The sequence below is a fragment of the Micropterus salmoides genome, unplaced genomic scaffold (assembly GCF_014851395.1).
Source record: "Micropterus salmoides isolate LMB-PRFRI ecotype aquatic unplaced genomic scaffold, ASM1485139v1 Ms_hic_scaffold_10, whole genome shotgun sequence".
NCBI classification, from domain to species: Eukaryota; Metazoa; Chordata; class Actinopteri; order Centrarchiformes; family Centrarchidae; genus Micropterus; species Micropterus salmoides.
The window spans coordinates 1966810-1985766 of NW_024040041.1; the positions used below are offsets into that span (position 1 = coordinate 1966810).

General features: G+C 40.3%; 1 protein-coding gene across 1 annotated transcript in view; it reads left to right on the top strand.

Moving 5' to 3' along the window:
* Positions 1-1148: 1148 nt before the first annotated feature.
* The window catches only part of pdxdc1 (pyridoxal-dependent decarboxylase domain containing 1), a 38072-nt gene continuing 20263 nt past the window's right edge, over positions 1149-18957 (top strand). Inside the window, exons 1-13 of the mRNA XM_038739227.1 lie at positions 1149-1375; positions 6607-6720; positions 6989-7057; positions 8882-8965; positions 9741-9890; positions 11016-11205; positions 11426-11494; positions 11585-11663; positions 11808-11892; positions 12335-12383; positions 13388-13489; positions 13713-13838; positions 14542-14592. Coding sequence (XP_038595155.1) covers positions 6644-6720; positions 6989-7057; positions 8882-8965; positions 9741-9890; positions 11016-11205; positions 11426-11494; positions 11585-11663; positions 11808-11892; positions 12335-12383; positions 13388-13489; positions 13713-13838; positions 14542-14592 — 1131 coding nt within the window. The 5' untranslated portion in view covers positions 1149-1375; positions 6607-6643. The remainder of the gene's footprint in view (positions 1376-6606; positions 6721-6988; positions 7058-8881; positions 8966-9740; positions 9891-11015; positions 11206-11425; positions 11495-11584; positions 11664-11807; positions 11893-12334; positions 12384-13387; positions 13490-13712; positions 13839-14541; positions 14593-18957) is intronic.

Consider the following 18957-nt stretch of genomic DNA (forward strand, 5'->3'; position numbering starts at 1 on the left):
ATAAAATCTGGGTGTGGAAAGTGAACAAGCAGTGCTTCCCCTCCCTCATTATCACCACTGAGACGCCCCATAATCCCAACCGCTCAGGTGGAGCTGCTCAGTGGCCAGCAGACCAGACTGGGGTTGTACTGGGCAGCTTCCAGGTGTGAATGTGTAACTGTGTGAATGTGATCAGGGCGTTGCTGAGACGCATCCTCTCAGTGAAACTTCCCAGAATAAATAAAGGGTAAAAAAAAAAGTACCTCAAAACTGTATGTATACAGTACTTCAGTAAATATATTCAGTACTTGAGTAAATTGTACTTAGTTACATTCCACCACAGTGAAATAGTCAAAAGGGGTGACCAGTTGTTACCTATATCTTGAAACCTATGGCCAATATCAAGCACCAGAGAACCCCAGTTCAGAACGGTTGTGCCTCAGTATGTCCAGCCAGCTTTCCAGTCTGCTAGCAACCAACCTGCACTCCAGTAGATTAGGTTTGGGTTGGTGAGCCTGCAGCCTGCAATCATACTCGGTAGGCCATTTTAATAGGAGGCCACTAAAGAAGGTGTGGTCGCCATGGCTTCCTACACACCGTCAGTGCTGCTCAGCGCCACAGAGACTCAGTTGCCCAGCACCTCGGCCTCTTCGCTGCCGAGCTACAGAGCTGCCACCGGCTCTGGGTTGCCCCTATTGGCAGCCAGGTCAACACCTGTTCCTGAGCTGCAGCAATCTGCTGAGCTTGAGCTTAAGCAGCCTCCTGTTTCCCTGGCTGCAAGTACTGAATTGCCCCTTGCAATCATTTTAATCCAAAAATTAAAATATAACCAGTTGTTTGTCAGTGTCAAGTCAGTGTTTGACTTGTTGATTTGGTACACAAACGGTTAACAGCTCTCTGCTCTGTGCTGTGTTGTACTGAGGCTGTAGGCTGAGTAAAGGTAACACAAATGCAAAATTAAATTTTGTTATTCTATTATTACCTATTCTATTCTACAAGCAAAGAAGCCATGCTACCTACATGAATCCAAATTTCCCAATGTCAGCCTCCATTTTTACATTAGGCTCTAATGATTTTTCACATGTCCATAATAAGTTAATAACTTTAATACGCTGTCGTCATCAGTTATCACCTGACTGGCCAGTGACAAGGCAGCGCGTGACGTCGGCGCTGCCAGCGTGGAACGGACGTCGCGCGTCAAGTCAGGAAGTAAAGTGTCCGGTTCAGCCTGCGGAAATCGGAAAGAAGTCAGAGCTGGAAATACGTGTCAGATTCAACATTTCAGCTCGCTTTCCCGAACAGTTGTGAAGGGACGCCGCGACGTTTCCCGGCCACAGATTGTCTGCGTCCCATTCCGCAGCAGACCCGCTCAGGCTGTCAGCGGTGGGCAGTGAAGGTAAGCAGAGCTCCGGCAGCGGCCAGTCCGCTGCTAGCTGGCCCCCTGTGTGAGCTCTGAGCTCTTCCTCCATGAACATGACAGCAGCAGTGCACCTGTCAGACGCGTGCCACGTACATGGAGATACGTAACCTATACAGTGAAAAAAGACCGTTACAGTGTGTAACTTCTCTGTAACTTAATGCACGCTGTTGTTGGTGTACCAGGTAGTTCATCTTAATGTGTGGAATAGCACTTTCTCAAAACAGTCAGATTAAAAGGAATGCTATTAGCTAGGTAGAAAGTAAAAACATTACAAAACTAATAGAACAATGATGGAATAAAAGTGCTATTATATAGCCTACACAGATATTATTATATATTATTTGTATTACATCTCTTAGCCTAATTACGTTCTAATTACAAAACAGATATTAATTTAACTGTAATAAGTGAATATTGTAATAATAGCTATAATAAAACAGAAACATACTAAAGTATAAATACAATGTCCACATTGTGATTTCTTAAAATTGCTAATTTTGGTGTCAGTTTTTAAATAACACACTGTGATCCATATATTGAGATATTGTGTCATATTTGATTTTAAAAGTAACTTTTGTTTATCAGTGTATAATGTGATAATTAATGTGTAATGTTAGTATTTTTTAAGGGTTATAATTGTAGTATATTATATAATTGCATAGTATTCACTTCAGATCAAAGTTGTATTTCCTTGTTTTAGAGACTTCATTACAATTAAATGTCACAAGTTTCTGAACTTAAAGATAAATAACATTTTTAACACTTAAATTGTATGACAGCAGCTTACTAACATACTTATCTCTAAAAGGACATCACTGTAATCATTACAGTTACACTGCCCCCAAATCCCCACATTTTCTCTCTTTGAGTTAAAAAATAGCAACAAGAACTGGAACGACATTTTGTAATTATTGGGTACTTACATAAAATATGATTAAGTTAAGTTAGTTAAACCATTTTCATGTCAAGGACTGTTAAGCTGCTCAACCAGTCACATTTTAAATAGTACTTAGGCAATGCTTTTATCAGACTTTGTGTCGTTGGTCTCTGTCCAAAGTAAACACTGATAAACACTGAATGTGCTAATGAAGTGTCCACACCCATTTGTATGCTCTTCTGTATGTTACAGTTGAAGCCTGAAATTACAGCCTATTGACTATATAGACTTGTTTACTTTTAATGTGGGCTAGATTGGAAGAGTTAAGGTAGAATTAAATAGCTTAAAACTGTGACTCTGGTGAAATAGAGAAAATTAAGACAGAGTCTACGGCCACACTACGAAGGCTGCTCTGTGATGGCGTATTTAGGCACAGCGGTGCTTTGAGCTAAATGCTAAGGTCAGCATGCTAACATGTTCACAGTGCCAAAACATGCTGATGCTAAGCAAGTGCAATGCTTTCTATGTTAGCATGCTAACATTTGCTAATCAGGACTAAACACAAACAAAGTGCAGGTATTTGGTCATAACGTAAAGTGTTGGACACATTAACATGTTGACCTGAAGATGGAGCAAGATGAAAAGTCAGAGGATCCCCAAAGTTATTAAAGTTTATCCTGAGGGGAATTGTCCTTGATTTTTGTGCTTATAGTATGGTTAAGTAGTTGTCTGTTTTAACTGTGTTTATTGTTGATATACAATCGGGAGTCTGCAAAGGGTGTTTTATTTTGAAAATCTACCAGATTCTCTATGCTGTTCTGTGTCTGACTTCCTGCCCGGTTAATCTGCTCTGTGCTGCTTGACGCGGCTTCCATCAAAAATAGACTGGCAGTGAATAAAACTAAACTTCAGTTGAAAATAAATCGCAAATCAAATTGTAATTGCAAAATCTGGCAGCAGATTAGATTTTTTCCCCCAAATCGCTCAGCCCTAGTGGCGCTAGAGGAAACGTTAGGGATGACCATCATTAGGATTCATCTTCAAATGTGCCAGTCAATTCAGTTGCTGTGGAGATATTTCAGGGGATAAATGAAAACTTGCCATGCTGAGAGTGCTAGTAAAGGGTTCAGTGAAATGCATTTTCATTTTTTACAGATTATGTTTTTATTTTTTCCCAAATTCCGTGTTTTCTGTTTTAACCCTGCAACCCTAACCCATCTGTTTGTAAAAGAAAGGAAATTGTATATTGCTGGTGAGGGATTAAGCAAATAATTGAGTTACAACAAACCATTGTCTTTGAAGAATGTATTTATAAAAGACAATAAACAGTAAAGTACTATACAGCTGCTCCAACACATACAGCTGCTCCAACACATACAGCTGGTCCAGAGACCTGCCGCCTAGGGCGGCTTCGGGCGTCTGGCCCCGAGCAAAGGGATGAATAATCATTTACACAGTCTAGGCTTCTATGCTTTGAGGAACAGAGATCCTCTCCTGGCCTTAAATGAACATTCAAGGCCAGGAGAGGAACAACAAGAGGGAGAAAACACTAAATAAACTCACAGTTCTGACCTAAACCCTACATATATGAGCAGACTAATAAAGAGTATAATAATAAGAAAAGGTAATTGGTATTAAAAGGTTATGGTATAAAAAACACAAACACATATATATATATATATATATATATATATATATATATCTTTAAAAAAAAGTAACAAGCTGTTGTTGCAATATGTACCAAAACGTATGGAACTGCTTGATGAGCTAGGACTGTCTGTCCACTTTAAGTCTTTCTTCTGTCACTGACCTCTCCGTTGAAGTACTTGATTGTCAGCCTCTTTGTGTTTAGCTCAGTGAGTGCCTCCCGCTCCACTGGAGCCTTGTATTGGCAGAATCTCCTCTCACAGTCAACTGGGCTGACTGGGAAGTACATGTAAGGCACTGCTATCCGTGCAACCCTCAGAAATCTCACGCTCAGACCCCTCCAAGATTCAGCAAGATCCAAACCAGGTGTGAAGGGATCCCTTGACACACAGTGCTGGCAATCCATTCTTCACTAAGCTCTCAGAGCAGTTGTGTGTAGGCATCAGTCTGCTTTTCCATGGCTGGAGCCTCCTGTGATCAAACACCCTAACCACCCTGTAGATCTCTGGATGTGTGTTCCAGTGCTTTGACAACTTTGTGAATGCCAGCTAGAGTTCATCATGGAGACGGCTGAGCACCTCTCTCCTCTCCTGAATCCCTGTCTTTGTCATTGGCTCATCTGCTTTGGCACCATTCCCATATGGATTTGGACATCTCCATAAAGAAACTGAAAATTGCGTGTTGCTCCCGGTACAGGGTACGGACATGGTACTTCCGTAAAGCAGTGTAAAACTGTTTTGCAAATTATAGTCTGTGCAAATTCTTGTGGGCCACATAAAATGAGGTGCTGGGCCAGATTGGCCCATGGGCCTTGAGTTTGACATCTGACCCAACAATGTGGTGCTCTGTAAGCTTTGTATCACAGCAGTAAAACTATCATGCATAAACACTGTGACAAGCGAAAAGTCCCTGAGCACTTTGTCAACAAGGCAGCGGCAGCAGGACAGCGCCGCAAATCCTGTTTAGCTTTTTGTCCCCACCCTAACATGATCTATTAGGATTATCAAAACGAGTAACATCTTGCTGTTCATATCACAAATGTGCTAACTAGGTAGCGGGAACACAAGGGACTGAACCTAAATGCAGATACTGGAGGCAGAGCAGGTGCCGTTCAGAGATTCAATTACAAAGTCAAAGTACAGAAAGCTTACAGGATGGTAAGGCGGGCACAGGTCTAACCCACTGAAGGCAGTCCAGGCAAACAAATCCATCAGGGAGCAGGAGAAATCCAAAATCCAAAAACAGGCAAGGTCCAAGAGAACAAAGCAAAGATCCAGAAAGGACACTTTACACAAAGGACAAAGACGAGCTGGCACTGAGACAAAGGAACACACAGTAAACACTCTAGGGAGTAAAGGAACACGACGCACAGGTGAAACAGGGGCCTTGCTGCTCTCATGGTAACATAATGTAACGTTGTTCTTAGGCAGTAACGGCGTGTTTGAGTGAGAAAATGAAATGACTGTTGTTACAGTCTGTAAATCATCTCAGTTAGTTCCTAAAAATCCATTAGCCAGTGCCTATCTTGCTTATCATGTTACTCAGTGATGAAATAAATCCATGTCAGAACCTGAAGCTTTAAGTCAAGTACTTCTGTAAAAATACTGATTCTCCAGTTCAGAGAAGGGTTGACATACAGCAGTGACTCATTTTAAAATACACTGCTACTACATTTTAATGTGCTTTATGTCTCTCTTTCAGGATGATGGTTGAATAAAATACTGAAATATTAATGGAATGGAATAAATTGTTAGATGAATCGACTAATCGAAAAGAAATAGTTCCACCACTAATGCAAATATGCATATAGAGATATACAATGGATAATGTGCAACTATTTATGGGGAGTCTTCACAATAAATGTTTTATAGTACTGTAATACTGTTTAGGGGACAATTCACAATAATGCATTTCAACAGTAGGTTATTATAATACTATTGCATTTATTGTAGTAAGTATTGTAGCAAGTAACGACTATTTTGATAATCGATTATTGAAACGAATAATCGGCTATTCGGATTATAAAATTGCAAAATTACACAATGGTTCTCATTTTTAAATTAAACTTGAGCAGTACAGTCAAGACAATAAAATTAATACTGCTTTCAAAAATACATCTGTTAATGAACGTTTCTGCTGCAGCAACATAAAATTCCACAGATATCAAGTCCTGTCATAGACCAAACAGGTACGCAGTAAGCAACAACAGTGTGTGTGCAGCGCTGTGCGAGCCCTCATCTGAGCAGCTGATCTGCTGTCTAGTGACGGAGCAGTTTACACGCCGGCACTGCAACACACTGGGACAAACTGACACTATATTTATATACAAAGAAAAGAATAACATCATGCATTACATTTGTTGAAAAGCGGGCAGAGCCTTTAATGGGTGTGTTTCACAGGTATAATATGTTTACTGTAAGTGAGGATCAGGCAGCCTGTTCAGACAGAGCAGATGCCGGGGCTGGGTACAGCTATATTTTGGTGTTTTCATGGCTTACTCTCCTCTCTCACTGCATATACACGCTAACATGGAACAAACAATGGAGACTGTATTGTTACTTGCTGTGAGCACAATATCAGTGTGTCTAAATGTGTGTAGACTTGTACACACTCGATTAAATGTGTTGCACTACATAATGATTTTGAAACGTTTGTCTTTATTTTCTCTTTAACTCTTTCCCAGCACACTCACACACCAAACACACCCAGAAACACCTTTGATGATGGTGGACTCCACGCTTACTCAAGTGGGCATGAATCTGAGTGAAGCCATGAGAATCTTGGGAGACAGACAGAGGTAAGATTAGAGACTTATTCCTTTCATTTAGAAAACAAGCATCTGATGATCCTGTGACGTCAGTGAAGATGAGAGGGAACCCTTCTGCCTCTTTTAGCCCAGCGTCGCACATTAACACTCTGCACAATCATAGCACATACAACTTTTTCACAAGTACCACCGGAACACTAGCAAAACATAAAGCATCTCTATGTCCATTTTACAGTACAGTGAATTTCCCAACAAGGAGCACATGAATGCAACCTTTTTGTGCTGTGCGTCTGTTTAGAGAACAGGAGGCTGGAGCAGAGAGGCGGCCCTTCAGCAGAACCAGCATCCCTGGACCCCTGCAGGCAGAGTAAGACACACATGCACGTTTGTTCCTCTATCCCTGTGGGAACATCTCATTGATATAATGCATTCCCTAGCCCCTCACACTAACCTTAACCATCACAACTACATGCCTAAGCCTTACCCTAACCCCATCGGTTAGTGTGCATTCAGGTTAAAGTCCCCACCGGGATAAAAAAACATGAAACACACACACAAAGCGCTAATATTTTCAGCCCAACTGAAGCCTGGTTTAATCAGTAAAGATAACTAGTTTAATTATTTATACAAAAGGTGGGTTGAATCAATGGCAACAGGACTTGATTGAAGAAAAGTCTTCAACTATCTTGAACCAAGTCCAGGGGCCCTTGATTTGAACCAGCCTTGGATAACATCTTTACAGATAGCTTAATTGTAACTTGTTTGCTTAAGACCTCCTTAATGACCTCTATATGGTGGAAATGGTGTACTGTTTAATTTCTCTGCTGATGTTATGTCTTTAGTGAAGTGTTAAATTTGGTATCTTCATCTTTCATTTTAGTTTTTTATGACATTTAAATACAATTTAGTATTGCACTTGCATGAATCTGGAGAACTTAAATAATGATTGGTCAAAATCAAAGCTTCAGGAAAACGCTGGATCCCTTAATTTCCAAATTCCAACAATATAGATTCCTTTATCATACTTTTCCTCTGTCAATCAGTGGGATAGCACAAACTTTTTTGCAGGTATGTGTATTAAATTGTACGTGTGTGTATCATAGACTGTATATAAAGATGGACGCCACATCTCCACTTCTTCCCTCTGTACAAAAATGACGCCTAAATATCCCAGACACGGGCGCTGCCATCTTGCGCTGGTGAAGTCTTTTGTCTGCACAGTAGTGATCAGGGTCAGAGCCGTGGTATCGAGGTCCAGTCCATACACCCAGCCTATCTAACCACAAGTAGGGTCAGCTGTCAATCATGATGTGGAAGCCCATTTTTGTAGGAAATTACTAATTTAAACCAGACTTATTGGACATATGAACACTTTAACAAATATCAGTGTGACAAGAATTAGCTAAAATGACAGAAACCATCTCTGGGAAAAATGTATTTGACGTGTATTTTGTTTTTATTGGCCCTTTTGCTAACATGAAGTGTGTGCACGTGTCCAAAGCAAACGGGGACCTGCTCATGAGAACATTGCTCCATAGTGCTACGAGAGGTCAAAAACACCTTTAAAGTCTTCTCTAGTCAGCCAATAAATGTATTTTTCTAGTGTATTTTAAGTAGAGTGCTTTAAGTAGGAACTAACCAAACTAAATCAAAATGTATAATCATTAATTAATTATACTCTGACTGCTGGCGCAAAGCAGTACATCATTTATTAATAATAAGGACACGTATATAGAAAACAATGAATTATTATTTGATAAAACACTATCGACTTTCAACTGTATTTCAACCACAAATTGTTGCCCATAGAGTGTGTGTGTGTGTGTGTGTGTGTGTGCGTGGCAGTTAACTGAGTCTCTTCTAGGTCAGTAATGTTAACAGAATAACAGTAATGTCAAAAGATTAACATTAGACACAACACTCTTATCACTGTTATGAAACATGTGTTTGCAGTAGTAAAATGTGGAAAATGCAGCAAATGTAAATTTACTTTGACTTTTGGAGCAGTTAACACTGGAGACGGTGGGCACTGGGTGGCTCTCTTGTCAGTTTGAAGCTCATTCAGCAATGTGTGTAAGCCTGGTTACGTGGATAGGTACATTTAGTACAGGTTTGTTACCGACTTGAGGCTTACAAGTGTGTATATATTGTGCTAAAGCTAATGATTTGTTTATTTGCGTCTCCTGTGCAGTGGTCAGGATGTTGCCTCTATACTGCACCTAGTTCACAACCTCATACATGAAGAGGAGGAGGAAGAGGACAAGCCCAGCCAACAGTAAGTAGAACTGTAGACTGTTACAAGTGAACCATTTCATTTCTGGACACTTTATTAAATCATGTTGAATCCAAATCCATTACTATGTATATGTATATGTATATGTGTGTGTGTGTATATATATATATATATATATATATATATATATATATATATATATATATATATATATATATATATATATATATATATATAGTAACTATGATTAAGATGATGTCAGATTTAGTGTAATTTTAGTAGTATTTAGTATGGGATGTAAAGTCTTGAGAGTTAAAAAGCTGAGTCATGGCAGGCATCACATTTACCCACATCAAAACACATTCTTTTACATGCATGGTTAGTGTCTGCCTTCTATGTGAAACACCCAAAATGGTCTGCTTGCTAGAAGGAAGGAAAGAAACACTGGGAGGAGAACTGTTGTATTTGTATAGCACCTTTCTAGTCTTTTCGACTATTTATACTACTTCTGCATTCACACACTGAGCCACTGAGCCTTCTCAAACAGAAACTAACATTCACACACTGGCAGAACAACCACCAGGGGTTCAATTCAGGGTTCAGTATGTTGCCCAAGAACACTTCGACATGTGGCCTCAGGGAGCCGGGGAGCTCAGGAGGTAGAGCGGGTTGCAAACACAGCCGTTCCAATGCAAGCCAATGTAGTTTTACTGAAATCAGAGAACAAAGACTTTTTCATGGAATTAAGTAAGGAATGAGGGGAACAGACAGCCCTCAGTTTAAAGCATATGATAACTCTGCTGTTTGATTTCTCCAGTAGGATGCAGAATGTGGGTGAACAGGGTCACATAGCCTTGTTGGGTCATAGCCTGGCAGCCTACATCTCGGTGTTGGACAGAGAGCGACTGCGGAAGCTGACCACTCGGATCCTGTCTGACACCACACTGTGGCTCTGCAGACTGTTCAGGTAGGCCTGTGGCTACAGCCCTGTAGTACAGCTTCAGATGGGAGAAGGACATGATGGTTACGCAGTAAAAACCAGCATCACCAGGAGCACTTATTATAGAGATTGCATTGTGGGACAGAATAACAGGTTACATCATAGCAGTTTCCCCTGCCATTATATACTGTAAATGTAATCATATGACAGTAAAAACAATGTGACAGGTATCAGATGGTCTATCTGAACTGTATCAAATATTCAGAATCCATATGTATACAAAAATCAATATTTTTGATAATACTACTCCCTGGTACTTGTAGTTTCCTAAACCTTTCTGATACATCCTACTATAGCAGAGTCATCAGAGAAGTTGAAGATAAAGTTTGTACCAGAATAGGTTTAAATGTTTTTTTCATGAAACACCTTATTTTTGTCCTACTGCACATTGCTGCAGCTCCTCTTTTCACCCCGTGTGTTGAACTTCTATCCGATCTTTGTTGGGAGTTGCGCGTGCACAGTACCTAATTAAGGGCTACTAGCCAATCAGAAGCAGAGTAGGGTGGGTCCTGACAAGTAATGTAGTTTGATCCAAAACAAAGGCAATTCAGCCGGTAACCACGGCTTCAGTTAAACTGTAGTCTGATCCAGAAACACAGACTGACCGACCCGAACCAGTTTCACAGCCTGAACAGGAGCTAGACGTTTGAGACTGTTTAGTTGTTAATTTGTAAAAATGTATGTTTCAAACGTAACGTTTTAACTGTGCACTGTCTCTACACAACAGTACCAGCTTGACTGCGTGGAGAGTATTTAACATTTTTTATTTTTTATATTCAATTAGCTTGGTTTGTGGGCGTGCCACACTAGCCGATAGGTGAGCATTATGACACGTGTTACAAAGTGACGCCGATAGGTTACAGAATCCAGCTGTTCAGGCAGTTCGGGAGCAGTGTTTTCTGTGGGAAATGGGAACGCCCTTTGCGGTGGACAGTAATATAAAATGCTGTGTGTGAGTGAAAGTATTTTGATTCTGTGTCGTTTGTTGTCTTTGTAATAACTTTGAGCCAAAATACACTGGTGGAGCCTGGTTAATGTTACTTTCTGCTTTCAGTACTCTGTCTTTATAAACCAATCTAATCCGTCCCTCAGATACGAGAGCGGTACAGCCTACTTCCATGAGGATGACAGGGATGGCCTTGTCAAAGTGTGTCGGCTGGTCATTAATGCCCGTTATGAAGAATATGCCTCTGACGGCTATGCAGTCCTCAGCTCCAAACAGCCAGTCATCTACCAGAGCGCCTCCGGCAGGCCTGGCCTGGGACAGCATCTGTGCAGCCAGGTAGGAAGGGCGGAGCACACAAACTCACGCACCACATAAATTATGAGGGTTTTTTTTTTGTAGAAACATATATAGATGTTGGTGGGCCAAATCTGTAACTTAGATACATGCATATGTATATGATATTAGCATTCAGTATTACAAAGTCAGATTTTACTGTATTTTATTTATTTGCAAACATGATAGAAAGTGATTTTAATGTCAGTCTCTGTGTCATTAGCTCGGACTGCCTCTTTCTAGTTTGTGCACAGTGCCATGCAATACCATCTTTGGATCCCAACACCAAATGGTAGGAGAATTCAAATGAACACTTTCAAACCACACTTTCAGATTGTTAAAAAGAATTAGTTTTGACTCTCATCCTGTTTGTCACTGGCAGGACGTTGCACTGTTGGACAAACTAATCAAAGAGGACATAGAAGCTAAGAAGCTTCCTTTGCTGTTGATCGCCAATGCAGGTGAAGGAAACTCACAGTTCAACACCATCCTTTCCACTATCTACACATGTGGAACATCACAGGAGTTGGAAATAGTAAATCAGTTGCATATGAGACTTTCTTCTGCTGTTGAAATGTTTGTCATTTGTATGTGTTTTTTCCCAGGTACCCCTGGGGCAGGACATACAGACAAGTTGGGTCGTCTGAAGGACCTGTGTGATCAGTACAACATGTGGCTCCATGTGGAGGGGTGAGTCAATTCTGTGTCTTAAATAGATGATCTTTGTGTTTGCACCTCATTATCAGCATTCAATCATCAAATGAATTTAAATCTCTCATAATGTTCATGCAACTGGAAATAAAATCACACCAGTGTCAGTGCAGCTTAAGCACATACAGTGTATGCCCACCTGCTACTTGATGCCATTAGGTGTTGCCTGAGTTTGTGGCTTAAAGCAGTCCAAAGGCATGGCACACAGTAGAACATTTAATAGAGACGTTGTAATTCATCATTCATTAAAGACACTAATGTCATACAAAGAATATAATACTTTCTAATTTGTTTAATGTTGTTAATTATGCAGCATAACCTTTAATAATAAGAATGTGGAATAAATAGAAATGATTTACCTCTGGCATGAAGTGCCTGTTCTCACTGCTGTAATGTGGCATTGTGTTTTCTTCTTCTTCAGGGTCAACCTGGCAACCCTAGCATTGGGTCAGGCCACCTCTACTATCACGGTAAACTAATGTTAAAACACACTCTTCTTGTTAATGAAAGTGCCATCAAACCTTTGCAGGAGGATTTTGTCCTCCATTGCTTGCTTGCTTTGAAATAGACCTGAATGATTAATAGTTTTCAAACTGCCATATTTAAAGAACGCGATTAGCTAATTGTGAAGACGACAATTCAAATGTAGGTTAATTATACAGTGCATCTGACCCGTTTTAAACAGTGAAGCAGTTACAAATTCCTTCGGTTCCTATCCTTGTGTCACAGACCTGCTCGCCAATCACAAGCGCCATGCTTCTCCTATGGGTCCTACTCACCAATCAGAGCGGTCACAGGGCGTGTACAATTTACAACAACAAACAAAACTAGAGGAAAACTTGGGATAATTGCATCAGCCAAACAGACTCTGTGCCGCAGTTTTGTCCGCCGTCAACTCACACTGAAGTGTGAAGTGTTTCAGCAGCGAAGCGTTTAGCCAGCCCTACGCTGTGGACGTGTTGTTAATTTATCCTTTCTTCTGCTTCAACTACGGATAACAGCTCTCTGTGAGCTGCGCCCGTGCTTCTCTCCGTGGGCTACATTTCCCACATGGAGCATTTCATAATAAGAGCGTTTTGCCTGCCTGATTTTGTCAATTTGTTCGGTTGTCCTTGATTTCTGTGTTTCTGCCATGGTTAAGTAGGCTATGTAGTTAAAATGTTTATTATGTTTTAACTGTGTTTATTGTTGATACACGATCGTGAGTCTGCACAGGGTGTTATTTTGAAAATCGACCGGGTTCTCTATGCCGTTCTGTGGCTAACTAACTGCCTGAACTGCCTTAGCTAAACATTAAAAAAACGCAAATCAAATCAAACGCTAATCTGGCAGAAAAATCGCAATTAGATTTTTCCCCCGAATCGTTCAGCTCTACTTTGAAATCCCTTCAGGAAAGGGATTTCCAGCTTCTGATGAAGCCACACACCCAGGAAATGCCAACACATGTTGACTTTCTGTGTTCTGTCCCCTCCAGGCAGCCACCAGAAGTGACAGTATGACACTGACACCAGGTCAGTGGCTGGGACTGCCGGCTGTAACTGCTGTCACTCTCTACAGACATGAAGACCCAGCACTGGTAGGCTCATTCACGTTCATAGAATTATTGATTCAACACAGCAGTACATGTTTTTGGTAGTTTTTGTGGCATTTTGTGGTTGTTTCCTTCAATAGCCATTAGTTGCTCTACCAATGTTGATATTTGTTAATTTCATTAAGGTTAGTTGTATTCTGTTCAGCACTCCAAGGCCAGTGTTTTTGTCGTTCTCTAAATGGCTCACTGCTCTGCGCTTGTGTCTCAGTCTCTGGCAGCAGGTTTGACCTCCAGCCAGCCGGTGGCGAAGCTGCGAGCGCTGCCTCTCTGGCTGTCCCTGCAGTACCTTGGTCACAATGGAATTGTTCAAAAGATCAGACACGCCACCGCTCTGGTGAGCATCACTTAAGTCCCCCTAAACCTCAAACATGTAGACATGAAGGCTGAAGCGTGTTCATTAGGAGGATCTATGTGTGGGAGGTGTTTCTCGGTACAGGGACTGTGTTCATCTTCCTAGAGTGTTGTTGTTACAGTAAGGTTGTTAGGTTTGGTACCACCCAACTTGTACAGAGACCAAAACCAAACCTGTGCTCATCGACCATAATCTGGTAATTTAGGCTGTTCCCAGAGACGCTGTACTGGCTGTGTACCATTTAAAGACATAGATAAAAGTGTTAATTAGTGAGCTTTAGATGTTTCGGTTTGTACAGAGCACTGTTACCTGTTCCCCCCCTGCTTCCAGTCTTTATTTTTAAGATAAATTTGTGGGCTTTTTAGCCTTTATTTGGATAGGACAGAGAGAAGTTTGAAATGATGGAGAGAGGGAAAGACATGCTGCAAAGGGCCCTAGGCTGGAATCAAACCTGAGTCCATGGCTATAAGGACTAATCCTTGCACCTAGGGCGGCCACTTCTAGTCTTTATGCTAAGCTAGGCTAACCACATGCAGTCACCAGTTTACACACACAATCGGCAATGATCTTCCATTCACTTAAAATGTTTAAATAATTCAACTATTTGTTAGGCAATAAAATCATATTCTTTGCTTTGTTAGATGTGGAATATCAGTCATCTCACCTGATTGTCTCTCCCCTCTAGAGCCAGCAGCTCCTGCAGAAGCTGAAAACTCTGGCCTCCATCAAAACATCGGTAGGTGTTCTCTTAATGCTCTGCTATAAATGATAACATAATGTCTACAATGCTAAAATATGAGCAGACTGTGTGGTGAGTCTTCAGATATTTTGGGAGTTTTTGGGAGAACATACACAAACAATGAGCCGGATAACAGCACCAAGTCAGAGATACTCACTGTGGGTGAAGTTGATGACAAATCAGAATCTGTGCAGTTCCTGTTTTATAACTCACAAAATGTCCAAAACTCTGTCATCATGCCTCCTACACAAGGGTACTGCGTACTTTAAACTTTGCATTGATCAGTAAAATAGAACCCTGTTGTTGATGTCATAGTGCTGGAGTCACGCGGGACTGGTTTTAATTACTGACAGACATACTTCATACCTCAGATTTGAAATTTGGTATGATGATCACAGTATATCCAGTTTGTGTTGGATATGTTTTAACAGCCATCATAACAAATCATTCTCAGATTTGTGCTGCGATCGGACTTTGGACTCCAGTTTCATTGTGGTAAACTGGTGGTAATGGTCTATAATGCTGGGTGTGTCGATCGAATATTGGCATATGATATAAAACTAAGGTTAAAGTTGGATTAATTCATGAAATACAATACTGGAAAGAGATTAACATACATTACTTAAGGGATATTTTTAAATATTATATTGATGTTATAGAATGCAAAAAGGTGTGTTAAGTATGTTCAGCTAGTGGAAGCTAGAGATATTAAACATACCCCAACAGGAGTATAATAGGAATATTAGGCCATGAAGTAATATAGTGAACTGGTGTTCCAGATGTGTTTAATGTTTTAGTATTTGTTGATAGAGGCCTCCCACCTGCATACTGTTTTCTCTTTTCATGCAGTATTGCTAAATATTACACATTTCCTGCTACCTTTATCAATTACTGTATAGTTGGCATATCAGTAACCCATTTCACATTTAGCCTTGTTGTCTTCATGCAAACAAAACTGGAATCATTTCAAGGATAAGTCTAGTGTCATGTTTTTGTTATTGAAACGAAAAGAACAAACATCAATATCTCAGTCGGTCTCTCAAGGCTTTCTGACATCCCTACCCTGTCTGGGGCTCCACGTCCATTGGTTCCCACTGAAGATTTAAAACTTTAAAAATGTCTCACAAAAGTGTAGTTTGGTTCTAAACAAAACCCTCAGTAATTTCCTAAAACATCTGCTCACTGTAGTTTTTTGCAAACATTCCTGAAACAGAAGGAAATGGTGCATTTGTTGGGGACTACTTTCATTGGTGGATTAATCAGTGTTTGGTGCGCTAGTGAGTATTTGAGACAGCAGGACGGTGTATGTGGGATTGAGTCAAAGTAAACTACAGCAGCATGTCACCCAGTGCAACAGTGTGGCTCAGTGGTGTGTTATTTTAATCCTGTCTGGGCAACAATGGAGCTCTTTGGCTCAGAGATAGAAGAGATGTCAAGCGTTACATACGCGAACAGTACCTGTTAGTCAGGCCAGGCAACTTTATTTGTATAGCACATTTCATCAACAAGGCTACAAAGTGCTTTACATATAAGGTCTGGATGGTTCATAACGTAGCGGAAGATCAGAAATGTATTTTGTCCCTAAACCATTCAGTGCTTTATAAACCAACAGCAGTACTTTGACAGACAGGAAGCCAGTGTGAAGACCTCAGAACTGGAGCGATATGATCCACTTTGTTGGTTTTAGTGAGGAATTGAGCAGCAGCGTTCTGAATCAGCTGCAACTGGAGACCTGTAAAGACTGTTTTGGTTGTCCAGGTCTTTCCAGGTCCTGCTGAAATACAAGTCCTTTAATCCTTGATATATTCTTCAGGTGATTGCAGGCGGACTTTGTAATCGTCGAAATGTGGCCATGACTACACCAAGATTTCTGGCTTGGTGTGTGGGTTTTAACATTCCTGATTGAAGTTGATCACTTTCTTCCTCAGTTCCAAAAAGCAATGACTTTGTTTAATTGAAGAAATTTCCTTCCTGGATGCCTATGGGGTCATGATTATATTATTTGATCCTATAGACACTCAACAACTGAGCCAAGATGCCATTACATAAACACTATACACTACATAACACATTACCTAAACACACTAGACACTACCTAAAAAAAGCTCTGTCTTTTAGCAAACCACCCACGTTTAGGCTCTTGTATGTGATCTTCTTTTGATAACGAATGTAATATTCTTTCGCTTTCATTCACTGAGCCTCCCTTGAAACTGTTTAAAGTCTCCTGTTTTTCACAATTCTCCCGATTTGTGGCAAATGTTTACATCTCTGTGTCCTTTTCTTTGCATTTATTACGGTTTCTGACACTTTACAGCGCATATAAGGATGCTTGTGACGCAGAGTCACATGAATTCCGATCTGACTGTCCAGACTGTCATAGCTAATAATGCACTTGAATGTGTCTCTCATGTCCCACATCCCACAGTTAGTTACAGGGAAAAGGGACAACAATTAGTGTCAAATTGTATTCAGACGTTGTTCAACTAAAGTATGTAGAAACACTTCAGACATGACATTCAGACATTTGCGATGGCATCACCCAAATGTGTTTTATTTCTTTTTTCTTATTGACAGTTATCCAGTATTTGGGTGCGTTAACTGTTATAGGAAGAATTACGGCCAATGAGCTACTCTCAAATCTTTACTTTTTTAAAAGTAAATGACATTTTGTTATTTTCAGCATTTTTTAAATTTTCACTGCTTTACCAAAAGCATACGGAACCGTGACGCATAACTGAGATAAATATCAAATCGTGAATTTTGAGTACCGTTACACCCCAAGCATCCTTACAGTCGCTGAGATGTAATGTAATGTACATTCATTCTAGCAGAGTGGCTTTACACATTAACACTAGTGTAATCCAGATGCAGTGAACGGTCACAGTCATCACACAGTGGTACTCAAACTCAACAGTAGCTTGGTAAAAGAAGGATGAATATCAGTCAGCCACACTGACTGTGAAGATGCTGCAGTATGAGTCTCACTGTGTTAGTAAGATGCGAAAGTGTATGAGCTTGCAGGTCCAGTCTTTCTGTATGTGTGTGTGTATAATTGTAGTTATAGTCAGTGTGGGTTGGCTTGGTTCCAGGGCGTGGTGTCTCCGATCCCACCCATCTCCGGGGCTTCACTGCGGGACGTTCTGGGCTCTCTCATGCTCTCTATTGTAGGTGGGACCAAACATCTGCCTGTCCCCAACCCCCCAACCCTCAGTCCCCCTTCCATTTTCTTTCTTTCTTTCTTTCTTTCACTCCTGACCATTTTCCTTCATGCACATCAGCTCAGTTGTATTTGGGTCTCCATTGGCTGATGGGCTGTTCATTTCTTCCTAATTGTTGAGGATGTGGACCACTCAGGCATGTTCTTTGAGGTACTTAAGGGAATGGCTCTCCACACTCATTATGTTTTGTTGTCTTTAAAAAAAAAACAAGGGTCATGAATAATTAATGAATGTGTCATGTTCTGTGCATCTCATTAGTTTCTTTTGTTTAAAATCCAAATACCATTTGGTTAAAATCCAAATACCATCAGGATGCTTTCCACAGCAGCAGAGCAGACGGACATGATGTGGTAAATACATTGCTCTGTCATGTCGGATTCTAACCGATTCTCATGGTGGTGTAGTTCCTCTGATGCGTCCTCCCAAAAATCCACAGCCAGCTCCTTTCAATAAATCAAGTACATCAACTTCACAGCAAGTGCTACATTTAGAAACAATGAGACATAGAGAGAGTGTTTTGTTTGTTTGTTTGTTTGTTTTCTTGATGGGTCAAGGTGCACTCTAAACATACAGGTTTTCAGTTGTCATGCTTGACTTCCTTTTTCAGCCTTTAATAACTTAAAATAAATAACCACTTTCCAGATTGTAGTATGGAAGCCTATAGAGGACAATACTAAAATGACAATGTAAACTGGAAAATAAAAATGTTATTTGAGCAAAAATATAAATAAAAAATGTCATTTTCGCACACATGTAAATGGGGGTTCTGACCATATTAAAATGAAAATACAAAGGCTGTTTGACACTGAAGTTTGAAAGTTGGACCCCTCTGTAAAGTGGACAATATTTAAATGTTAATTCAGATTTGAAAATTAAAATTCAATATAAACAATGTAATCTGTTTTTTTTTCAGGATTTCATGTGACTTCAAATGATTTTAATGCAGCTGTAATTCCCTCCATAATAACATTTTGTTTTTTATAGCTAGTCCTTAGCAGTGAATGTTGTGTGTATTTATTTGGTATCCAGTCGACCAGGTCCATTGACAATCTTCTATTGTATACTAGTTATTAATTGTTCACCAATATCTATTCTTAGACAAACGTTAATTGTGATGGAACTGTCTTGAATCTGGTGTGGTTAA